Source organism: Gambusia affinis, linkage group LG21 (genome assembly GCF_019740435.1).
Source record: "Gambusia affinis linkage group LG21, SWU_Gaff_1.0, whole genome shotgun sequence".
Taxonomy (NCBI): domain Eukaryota; kingdom Metazoa; phylum Chordata; class Actinopteri; order Cyprinodontiformes; family Poeciliidae; genus Gambusia; species Gambusia affinis.
In genome coordinates this window covers 2,593,550-2,605,679 of record NC_057888.1, presented here as the reverse complement: position 1 = coordinate 2,605,679, position 12,130 = coordinate 2,593,550, and the positions used below count along the sequence as shown (strand labels likewise).

General features: G+C 38.0%; 1 protein-coding gene across 2 annotated transcripts in view; it reads right to left on the bottom strand.

The window, feature by feature from the left end:
• drosha (drosha ribonuclease III) overlaps positions 1-12,130 on the bottom strand; it is a 129,741-nt gene that overhangs the window by 100,696 nt on the left and 16,915 nt on the right. For both annotated transcript variants that reach the window (XM_044105227.1, XM_044105228.1), the window contains exons 14-15: positions 10,000-10,124; positions 4,263-4,362 (exon numbers count right to left, since the gene is read on the bottom strand). In XM_044105227.1, coding sequence (XP_043961162.1) covers positions 4,263-4,362; positions 10,000-10,124 — 225 coding nt within the window. The remainder of the gene's footprint in view (positions 1-4,262; positions 4,363-9,999; positions 10,125-12,130) is intronic.

Genomic DNA, 12,130 nt, shown 5'->3' with positions numbered 1-12,130 from the left:
AGCACAAATTGTTGCTGCGCATTAAGCAGAACAGTTTGAGTACATTTCTAACATCCAAGCAGTTTGCAATAAAATCCGTGTTTCAGGCTAAAGAATTAAAAATATGTTCTGATTTTACACCAAAGATACCAACCAAAATGTCAACATACTACTTTAGCAGGCTAATGCTAATGTTGACAGGCTAAAACTAATGTCAAAGTGTTAGTAGGCTAATGATAAATGGTGAAACACTAACAAACTTTAGCAAGCTAAAGCTAAATATTACCGTAACTACCCCAAAAAAGAGCAGGCTAATGGTAATGTTGATTCTGATACTCCCATAAAAATTTAGCAAGCTAATTTTTGTGGTAGTATAAGTGTGACAATTTACTGAAGTTAGGATGCAAACATTAGTTTGTTGGCATAATGCTAGAATTAGCAGGCTAATGCTAATGTTGACAGTCTAAAACTAATGCTAATGCTAAATGGTGAAACACTAACAAACTTTAGCAAGCTAAAGCAAAATGTTAACTTACTACACCAAAGCTAATGCTAGCATTAGTAGGCTAATGCTAAATGTTGAAATATTAAAACCAACTTCAGCAAGCTAAAGCCAAATATTAACTACCCCAAAAAAATACTAATACTCCCATAAAAATTTAGCAAGCTAATTTTTGTGGTAGTATTAGTGTGTCAATTTAATAAAGTTAGTATGCAAACATTAGTTTGTTGGCATAATGCTAGAATTAGCAGGCTAATGCCACTACAATGAGCAGGCTAACTGTTGACACTAGAAACTAGACACAAATATTGGTAAGATTATGTATTTTTGCAGTGTGAAAGTGGTTCTTATTTTCATCAAAATTATGAATTCAAGCCATCTTTTCCCCCCCTAAATCTACTTGCTTCTCTTATATTCCATCTGAAACTCAAACAGAATCTCACAAAGCTGGTTGTAACACAGATCCAACCTTAACGTCAGTAGACTGACCAGAACGTCTGAGTCAGATATCAGGCAGCCCTGGATATAACGTAACCAAAATGGAGGTCGTATTGACAGACTGCGCCTCCTTAAAGTGCGTGCTCACGCGTGTGTTTCATTCAGCAGAGACGGCATCGACTTGCTCTGCGTTAGCCGTGATCTGCCTAAAATGGAATGCCAGGAATTTTTGACTCGCCGAGGAAATAAGAACAACAAAGGCATGAATAAATAATGCCTTCCCACTTTGAACTGTGCATCAAAAAGAAACTCGCTCGCCCACGCGCATGCACCACCACACACGGCAAACCCTCCTGTGGACAGCCAGCCAGCCAGCCACTGTGTATGGAAAGCAGTCATCACAGAGAAGCGTGAATCGTATGTAAACAGTTTATTATGCAGGGGCTGCAGCGGGGTCAGAGAACTGAGGGAAACAAGAAAAGTAAATAATTAACCAGGGAGGTACATACACTCTGTTTCTGCTGGTCAAAGTCGCGGCACATTTGACTTTTGCCGTCATCTCCTTCTGCTGAGAGAGCTGTTTATATTTTGGATCAGGCTGAGGTCAAACACCAAACGCTTCCTGAAAATCAATGGCTGACGAAAGGAGAGCGCACATCTGTTGCACTTTCTCCTCCCTTTCCGTCGAGGGTTTTGACTTTTCTGCGTCAAAACGCGGCAGATTAACTGGAAGACTTAATCTACCGCAGAAGTTTTGATTTAAGACTTTACAACGTCTCTATTCTTCAATGTTTGGTGAATTTTATAATGTGATCAACATTTCTTGGATGGAAGTGTGCTTTTTATTTAAAATAACACACTCAGATTTAATTTTGTTTTTCCCTTGTAATTACAAACTATTTTATTAATAATGTTGGTATTATTTGGGAGACTGCATCTGAAGTGTAAGTTTATTAGAAAATGAGGATTGAGCATGCAATAAATTTTATTTATTTTTGTTGCATTAAACAGTATATAAGCTTTCTAGTAATAAATCAACATTTCCATCAATTAAACTGTCATATTTGGTATTTTCATGGATTAACTGAAGAAATAAGAACAAGCTTTTTTGTGACCTCCTGATGTTAAAAGGAGAACATCAACATCCAATTTCAAATGTTTTTTTGTGTGTCAAAAACGACAGTAACTGAAATGAATTGATTGTAGAAGTAGCCAAACTTTTCCAGAAAGCTAGAAAACTCTTCATCAAAAACACTTCAAGAGACGACAGCGAAAGCCTGACGAGTGGGAGGAAATGTGAGGAAATAAAGGATAACAATGCAAAAATACAAATCTTTAAGTATTCCTGCTCTAGTTTCTGGTGCAAATATCTTGAAATAAGACAAAACATTTCAGGAAGAGATGTCAGCTTGTTTTAAGGAAATGAATCCTTAAAGGTTCTAGTTAACTGGCAGATTATTTCACTGAGACGGGAAAATGTCCTGTAATAAGTGAAATAACCAAACAATTGAACTAGAACTTTTTCATCAATATTAAGGATTTATTTACCTAAATCAAGCTCCAATATTTTGATAAAAACTTAGTTGTAAGTTAGTTTTGTCGTATTTCAAGTGTACTGAGATACTCACACTAGATATTAGACTAAAAATACTTGGTAAAAGTTGTGTTTTTGCAGTGTACAGCCCTTGCTGCATGCATTCTTGTTGGTTGTGCAGGAGGCTCCACTTCTGCTATTCAAAGATGCATTTCTGTTTGTAGCCATTTTCATGTTGGGTTGCAGCTTATATGGATTTAAAGTGACCAGCAGACGTAAATCAGCTCTAAAATCTCAACATCTAAGGAGGATTTTGTGCAGAAAACGTAACAAACATGTTTCGTATCGCCCATAAACCCACCTAACCTGCTCATGGAAGCATAAGAGGCCGCCTTTAACGATATGAGGGGGTGGTAGTTTGCAGCTTTGGTGTGAGCGCCGGTTCTCGTCACACAGCTGGTGTGAAAACCTCGGACAGGTTGTGTCCTGATGCCCATCAGAGGCTGTAGTCTCGCATGTTCTCCCCGAGGCATTAAGTAAGCAGCAAAGCCGCAGCGCCGCTGACACGGCTAATGCTCCTGGTGGAGCCTGACGGACCCGCGGTGTGAGTGTGCATGCTTTTGGCTTCACTAATTGCTCCGGCGCAGGTTGACAGTGGGATTGTCAGGGCCTGTTAGCTGGGAGAGCTTTGCAGCGCTACCTGGGAAACAAACTAATTGAGCTCAGAGTTGCCGCTCGTTATTGGTTGAGAGTAAATCAAACGATCCGGGGGAAGGATCCCGGATGTGCAGGAAGGAGCCGGTTCTCGGGGCCACACTCGTAGTGCTGCAGCCGAGGGATTCCCTGCGGCTGCATGGTCATTACTTCTCCAAATCCAAACCTTTTCCGCCCGCGCTCCCCCGGCGGCGGGCTGACCTTCACACCGGCTCAGGAGGGCAGTTACCGCCGCTTTATTCACAGCTCCAAATTCATCTCAATTATGCAGCAAAAAAAAAAAGCCGCTCCGCATTTTCATGCCTGACTTAAAACAATGACCGCACAGATGGAGCTGCAGAACAGGGAGTCGGGCTTTTCCAGGCCTCCAGAACAAAAAGTAAACCGGGAAAGAGTCAGACACTTAGTTACCTAATGTTTTAAACTGTCCGAGGGAAAAAATATAGAAATATTGGGTAAAAATGTAAAAATCCAGTAAGAAAGTGAAAGCTTGTTTAGTCAATGGTTTTATCTTACCAAGTCCTTTTGTCTAGTTTTTCTACCTCTAGTTGAAATAAGACAAAAGTAACTTTAAAAGTAGCTTTTTAGCAAGAAATTGAAGCTTTTTTTAAGTCAAAAACTCCTTAATTTTGATGAAAAAGTTTTGATATATTCCTCTAAAAGTGAAATAATCTGCCAGTGAAACAAGAATTTTTTCTTTTATTAGAAGATGGTACTGTGTTTTGCTTTGAACTAAAATATGGTCTAGTTTGTAGTGCAAATATTTTAGTACACTTGAAATAAGACAAAACTAAACTAAAAAGTAACTTTTCAGCAACTTAGGAGGTCAACAAATGTTTGATATTGATGAAAAAAAAATACTAGTTCCCCTGGTAGATTAAAGTTTACAACATTTGGTAGCATCAGTATTATGACTGTTCAGGGGAAATGATTTGAAACCCATTTAGTTTTTAAAGACGCAGCTACAAAATGCTTCATAAGTCAAAGGACGATGCAGCAGATTTTAAACTAAAGCTGACAAAAAAAATATTTCTTTTTTATCTTAATGAAATCCGTTCTGGGAAGATAAAATTTGTCAGTTTTCTTTCCACCCACCTCTCTCTGCGTCAGCTTCTGCTTGTCGATCTGCTTGACCTTTGGGCTGTTCGCCAGCAGGTGGCGCAGTTTCACATAACTCTTCCACAGCTTCTGGTACCTGCAATCAGAAAACAATTTCTTTTAAAATCATCTTTCATGTTTATTTTGCCTTATTTCCAACATAACTGAACGCCGCTGAAGAACTGATGTTGAGCTCCGAAGTTCGAGTCGATTGTTTCCGTTTTATCGTTCAAGCGGATCAAAAGAAAGTGTCTCAATCGCTCGTTTCAAGCCTCATTTCTCTATAAAATGTCATTGTCTTTGCTGTGATTTGCATGTGAAAGGAGGATGGGCGTTATCGGCAAGGTGACATGAACCCCCCCCTCCCTCCATCCGCTCTCTCTTCTCAATCTGAGCCCTGATTGATGCACCGAGGGGCCGACTGCGGCCGTTCTGCTCCCATTCACCAGACTTTCTCCTCGTTCAGCCGCCATTATTCACTTATGATTACTGAGGACAGAGAGCACTGCAAAAACAGAATCCTACAGAGTAATTTTGCCTTGTTTCTGGTGCAATTATCTTAGTCAGCTTGGAATGAGAAAAAACTAACTTAAAAGTAACTATTCAGTAAAATATAAGAGCTTGTTTGACAGAAAACTGGTTTCATTGACGTTATTTCACTCATAACATGGTAAAAATATCTAAATAAATTTATCTGCCAATGGAACTAGAACTTTTCATCAATATTGAGAATTTATTTGCTAAAAACAAGCAGTTATACTTTACTGACAAGTTACTTGTAAGTTAATTTTATCTCATTTCAAATGTACAAGAAACAAGACCAAGATTGCTTTATAAAATGTTGTGTTTTTGCAGTGCACTGCAAAAACTATTTTACTTACAAAGCAAAAACACAAAATGTTACCAAGTACTTTTGGTCTACTTTCTAGTGCAAATATATTAGTACACTAATTAGACCAAACTAACTTAGAAGTAACTGTTCAGCAAGAAAGAGCAACTTGTTTTAAGTCAACAATATTAGTGACAGAAAACTAGTTTGGCTGGCAGATGATTTCACTTCAAACAAGATAATTTCTCACGTTATAAAATTGCTACCAAGTGTTAAAAACTTTTACCTGAGTTATTTACTTAAAACAAATTAAAAGTTACTTGTAACTTATTTCAAATGTAAGATATTTGCACTAAACTAAACCAAAATTACTTGGTAAGATTTTGTGATTTTGCAGTGCAACAAGTCAGTTCAAAGTGCTTTGTATAATGAAAACATAATACAATAACAAATAGTTACATTTTAACGTAACGGGAAAAAAAATTTTTTTTCCACTTATCAGAAAATAAATATCATAACTGCATCAATCTACCAGAGAAACTAGCACCTTTGTTAATTAATATTAAGGAATTATTGACTTAACTCCAGCTCCTATTTCTTGCTGAAAGGTTATTTGTAATTGGAAATAAGATTTTATAAAGATTTTCAAGTACATTTCTATCAAAGGACACAAAGATATCAAGCATCTGTACACCTGATGACAAATGTTTACACGCGCAAATAAATTAGAAAATGACAAAAACTGTGGCAAAGCTTACGACTGTGTACCATGCTCAACTGAAACTAGACAAAATCCTTGTCAAGGTTTTGTGTTTTTTCAGTGTGGAGTGATGAGGAAGGAGAGCAGTGGATGAATTTCAGAGCTTTATTAGCGGGGACTTCATTAGAGGCTGAGGCGAGGGACTGAGGCGGCTTTACTGCCCCGATTATCGGCTCACCGCCGCCGCCGCCGCCGCTCACAACGATGGAGAGAGAAATGAGGGGAAGGGAAGCCGGTCCAGCCTGGGCGGTCCTCAACCCGCCGCGTTGAGGATCTGCGGATCCGCCGCGGCTCTCTGGGAAGCTTTCATTAGCGTATGCCGCTTGTCTGTCCACAAGTTCTCCAACGCTTCTCAAAACTTCCACGGAGACGCGGCGGCGAGGAACAAACCGCTGATGTTCTCAAAAATCAAAGAAACGCCCTTAGATTATTTACACACGGTGAAAAAAGTGGAGTTATTTCTGTTAAGTTTGATGATTATCGCTAGAAGATGATTAAAAATAACTATTTTTAAATATAGAAGTGCAGAAGTCCAGTTATAGGTGCAAATATCTTAAACTTGAAATAAAACAAAAACTTTCCAGAAACTGTTTCAGCAAGATAAATAAGCTTGTTTTAAGTCGATCAATTAAATGAAAAATTATTTCATTACTACAAGACATTTTTCCCATTATAGGTGAAATAATCTGCCAATAAACTAATATTTTTTCCATCTATATAAACAATTATTGATTCCTATTTCTATCTGAAAAGTTACTTGTAAATTAGTTTGTCTTATTTCAAGTGAACTAAGATTCAGTGAACTAAAAACTAGACAAAAATGGTTGGTAATATGTAATAAAGCTATCTTTATGCACTTTACAAGATATTTATATAAACATACAAATCTTTTATTGCATCATGTCGATTTTTTAAAGTAAAGTGGTAGATTATTTCACTTAAAACATAAAATTGAGAACTTTTTTGTCAATATTAAGAAATTAACCAGTGGAACAATTTTTTCCCAAACAATATTAAGGCGTTACTGACTTAAAACAAGCTCATATCTTGCTAAAAAAGTTATTTATAAGTTAGATTTGTCTTATTTTAAGTGAACCAGAATATTTGGACTAGAATCTAGACAGAAATACTTGGTAAGATTCTGTGTTTTTGCAGTGTATGTCCTTCATACTCAGAGGGAAGACTGTTAACTTTACAGAGTTTTAGTCGCCAACACCCTCCACAGCTTTAGCAATGAAAAACTTTTCCTAAAAGAGCTAGCTGTTCACAGAGTGATGTATGCAAACATTAACGGAAAGTTTAGTGGAAGGAAAAAATGCAAGGGGGAAATAAAGACGAGCAACAAGGAGGCAATAACAAACAGAAAATGAGTCTAAAGGAAAATTGCTAATTATACTGAACTCTGATCCAGAACCGCAGTGCAATCTGGGAGACGTAGGCGCAGCCCGCTAAGCAAGGTTGGTGGCATCAATTAACTCTCTCAGTCTTTGGTTACCTAGCAACAGCTTGTGTAAATGGTGGTAGCAGCCATCATGTAATTAAATTAGAGATGTGAAGGGGTGCTGTGGTGGCGCAGGGGCAAAGCACGACCCACGTATTGAGGGCTCAGTCCTCGTGGCGGAGGTCGCAGGTTAGATTCCCGGCCTGCCGATATTTGCCACATGTCTTTCCCCTCTCTCATTACCTTGTTTCCTGTCAAACTACTTTCAAATAAAGGCCACTAGAGCCCATAAATTCTTTAAAAAAATTAGAGATGTGAACAGATTGATGACACACGGTGAAGTAAGTGGTGTAATTTCTGTTAAGTTTGATGATTAAAATTTAAACATAAAAATGTCATCCTATGATCCATGTAGTCCTAGGGAAGACTGTTACAGCTATCCAGCAGACAAGAATGTCAATGGAAAGTTTAGTGGAAGGAAGAAAGAAAGACATGCAATATGGAGGATTAAGCAAAGCCCATTCTACTAACTGTTAGCAGAACTAGTTGTTGACTAGCTGCTAGCTTTAATGGCTGCCAGCTTACGTAGCTGTTAGCATTATTAGCATTTAACATGAATAGCTGCTGTTAGCGTTAGTTGATATTAGCGGAATCTATCAAAAACTGGTTTGTTAAGACTGAATTTTTTCCAAAACTTAAAAAATGTTCAGTCTGACATTAAAATATAAATGATAAACAGTTATTTAAATTTCATTAAAGTAGCTTTTAATGGATGTGAATTGTACAGTTTTCTTTACATAATTCAGAGTAAAATCATCTGAATGTCGGTAAATATCTGTAAATTAACTCCTGACTGCTTTATTGACGTATAGATGAAACGAGGTAAACAGTTATTATTTAATAGTCATCAGGACATAAAGCGGCCAATCACAGCGCAGAACGCTGATGAGTTTCTCTGCTTCAGTTCAGGAAAGACTCGGCTGCTCCTGCAGGCATGAAAGTGACAGGAATCACTTTCAGCTCGTGTCAGGTGCTGCTTTTACGGATTCAGAAAAATAAAAAAAAAATAAAGAGATGGAGGCCCGAGTTGAAAACAGACAGCAGGTTGAAGCGAAGCCGCAGATGTCATCTTCTGTTTACCTTTTTCTGTCATTTTAAATCTATTCTCTCCAGTGATTTCACTCCTCTTCCATCATCCTGATTTATTTCTTCTCTGCGAACGTCCCCTGACCTCCGACATTATCATAGCTTCTGTGTCCGCTGGGCGGCGAGCGGAGAAGAAGAAGAAGAAGTGTCAATATTGACACTGCGCGTGTCATTAGCTGCAATCAGAAATCCGGCAGGCAGCATCAGGAAAATGGATTTTCAGACTGTTTTTCTCTCTATCCTACAGAGGAAGCAAAGGTTTTCCTTCCAATAACCTTTCCTACATTTTCTAACTTTACAAACTAACATAATTTAGGGTGTAATTGTGGATTGAAAGGTGAAAAATACACAATTTCCACACTATTTTTTAACAAATCAACATCTAAAAAGTGCGGTGTCCATTTGTTTCTGGATTAATGGGTTGCAGAACCAACTTTCTTAGCTGTATGGGGCGTTCTTTTCTCACAAATGTATTCAAGCCTGGGCTTTGACTAGACCATTCCAACACAGTTTGCACATCTGGTTGTATGTTTAGGGTTGAACCTCTAGCAGGTTTAATTTCCCAATTATCAACCAGTTTGCATTTTTAATGCTCAAGAGACGAGGATCATGATGCAGCCAGTTTAACAAACTGTTGTTTGTTAAAGTATAACCAGCCATCAGAACAGCTTAACCATCCAAAACTGGATTAATAGTCCAGGTTTTCTGTAAAATGTACATCTATCAGAGTAGAAATCAAATAAACATCTGGATATTTATATGTATGTGAAAACATAAACATTCCAGTCCTTCACCAGAGCTAGCAGGAGAAGCAAAGGAAAGCAAGAAAGACAAAGAAAAAAGAAAGCAAGAAGGAAATAAAAAAGAAAAAACAATAAAATAAGCAAAAATAAAAGACCAGAAAGAAAAAAAGACGGACAGCATCAAAGAAGAAAGCAAGAAAGAAATCAAGGAGAGAGGAGGAAGAACACAATGTTGGATGTAAGAACACGAAGGAGGAAGGACAAAAGATGGATAGAAAGAAAAAAGGAGGGAATGAAGGGACACAATGAAGACATGAAGGAAACAAAGCAGAAACAGAGGAAGTAAAATAAGGACATGAATGACACAAAAAGATAAAGAAAGTGAGTTAATAAAGCCTGGAAATATTGATATTCTTCACAATGATCCAGAAAAAAAGTTGAAGTTTGAATTTGTAAGTTGATGAAATGTGGATGAATTTAATGTTTGTGTCTGTTAGCTGTCTAGTTTTGATTAAAGTTTGTAAACAGCAGCTCAGGTGTAAACGTAGCCTCTGTACACAGGGTGTGTGTGTGTGTGTGTGTGTTATCAGAACGCTCGCATCATCTCGTCTTCGTCTTCTGTTAATTATGCAGCAACACAGTACAGTTCTGTCGCCCGGAGCCCCCCGGATGTTACATTACTATTCACCAGACGCACGGCGAATCCGCGGCGCCCCCACGGAAACCCGGGACCCGTGACGACGCATGCGAAAACGTCGCCGTCGCTCCGCGGGGAGGCAGCGGTCCGAGTTTTGTGTTTTCTGCTGTGATCTTACTGGGGGTCTCCGGCGTAGCTGAGCTGAGCGGGCCGGATGCCGAAGTGAACGATGATGGGGAAGGTGATGACGTCTGGGTTGAACTGCTCCCTGTCCAGCTGGTCGATGCGCACCGAGCTCGGCTTCTGGGAAACAGGGAGGGAAGGACGCTGCGTTCATGTTTCCAGCAGAAAAATTCCAGAACTTTTTCAAATTTCTCCCGCTTTGGAGATAAAAACAACACAAATTAACTCAAAAATTATACCATTTAGAGCATTAATTAAGCAAAAACTGTACAAACAATATAAATATTTTGCATTAATGATAAAAAATCCTCTTCCTGTAAATAGGTTTTAGCTAATTCACTAAAAAGAATGCGGTTTTATTTAATTTTAGGCACCAAAGGGTGTTCTTATTTGTTTATTTGCATCTTTTAATGTGTTTCTAATATTGTATGTTAAAAAGCTTTAAAGGAAAATCTGTAGAATGGGTCACTTTTTATGCGACTAAATCGATTAATCGTTCAAATATTCAACTGAATAATCGATTACAAGAATACTCATCAGTTGCAGCCCCAATACACATAAAGCACAATTTATTTTGATTAGTTGCAGCCATAAAAGGCACTTAGTTGCACCAAGTCCCTTTCAAAGTTACTTACTTCTAACACCTAAGTGGGTAAATGAAAATTTTAAAACGATTAATCGATTAATCACTCAAATAATTTACCAAGTGATCTATTACTAAAATAAAGAGTTGCAGCTTTAAATTATATTAACCCTGCTTTAGTTTAATATCCACCAAGTGCCTTTCAAAGTCACCTACTTGTATAACCCAAGTGGGTAAATAGGAAATTGTAATTTTAATATGATTAATCAATTAATCGTAAAAAATTCTTTGATTGAATAATCAATTAATAAAATAATAATTAGTTGCAGGCCAAATTTATATTAAGTTCGTTTCAGTTTGATGTCTTTTAAGTGACTTTCAAAGTTTTCCTACATAAGTGGGTAAATGAAGAAATGACACTTTTTTATATGATTAATTGTCATAAAGATGTATTAATTGACAGAATAATCAATATATTAATCAATTGTGAAATTAAGCGTTAGTTTCAACCCTAATTAGGTGAATAAAAATATCTGGTTTCAACTTTGAATAAAATTTTTTAGATTTAAGCTTTTAATCAAAAGTTATTCTGCGCTTTATTACAAAACTGAGCAGCTTGAATATCAAACACTGAACTGGATTTCAAGTATTTTCAAGGGTTTCAGGATCCTGGATGAACCCTGGAGAGAGACGGAGGAGAAAAATCATGTTACAGTATCAACATGTTTAGCCAGCAGGCAGCCATCGCTCAATCAGCGGCGAGTCGCAGGATGGGATATAAATAATCTAAACCATGAGGCGATCCGTCACAGAATGATGGAGCGAATGACAGGCAACCCGTCCTGCACCAGAACCCGGATCACAAGCTGCCTGTGGGCCGATTAGGGGGATCAGAGGGAGCGGATGGCACCGACTCGCCTCTAGACTCCCTCATCATCCAAACGTTTCATCCCAGGGTCAGAGGTCACCGCTGCTGAAAGCAGAACCAGAGTTCAGATGATTTGATTAATCTGGAATCAACGCACCGGACTGGGTTGTAAAAGAACCTGGACCAGACCAGGAAAAGAATCCAGACCGGACTGGGAAAAGAATCCAGACCGGATTTGTAAAACAACCCGGATTGGACTGGGAAAATAAACCGGATTGGACTGGAAAAGAACCCAGACTGGAATGTTTCTGAAGCTAAATCAGATTCATGGATCCACCTACATCCATGATGTTCACAGCTGGAAGAAAATGGAGAAAAACTGAAAAAGTCCAGACGAGCAGCATTACTGAGACTTGAAAGGTGTGAATATTTTCCCAAATAATATCTGTTATGTTTTATATTTTTATGCATCTGCTAATCTGTATAATTCAGCTTGTTTTGATATTAAAGTAGTTTATTTTTTGTCAAAAAGACTGACAAATTGATTTATAGCATCAATAAAAGCAATAAAACGTCTGAGGGAGTGAATATTTTCCACATTCTCTGACATCTTCACCCTCACACGGACACAGTTGCTGCTTATCCTTTGAAAACAGAGGCCGGGTAAGAATGTCA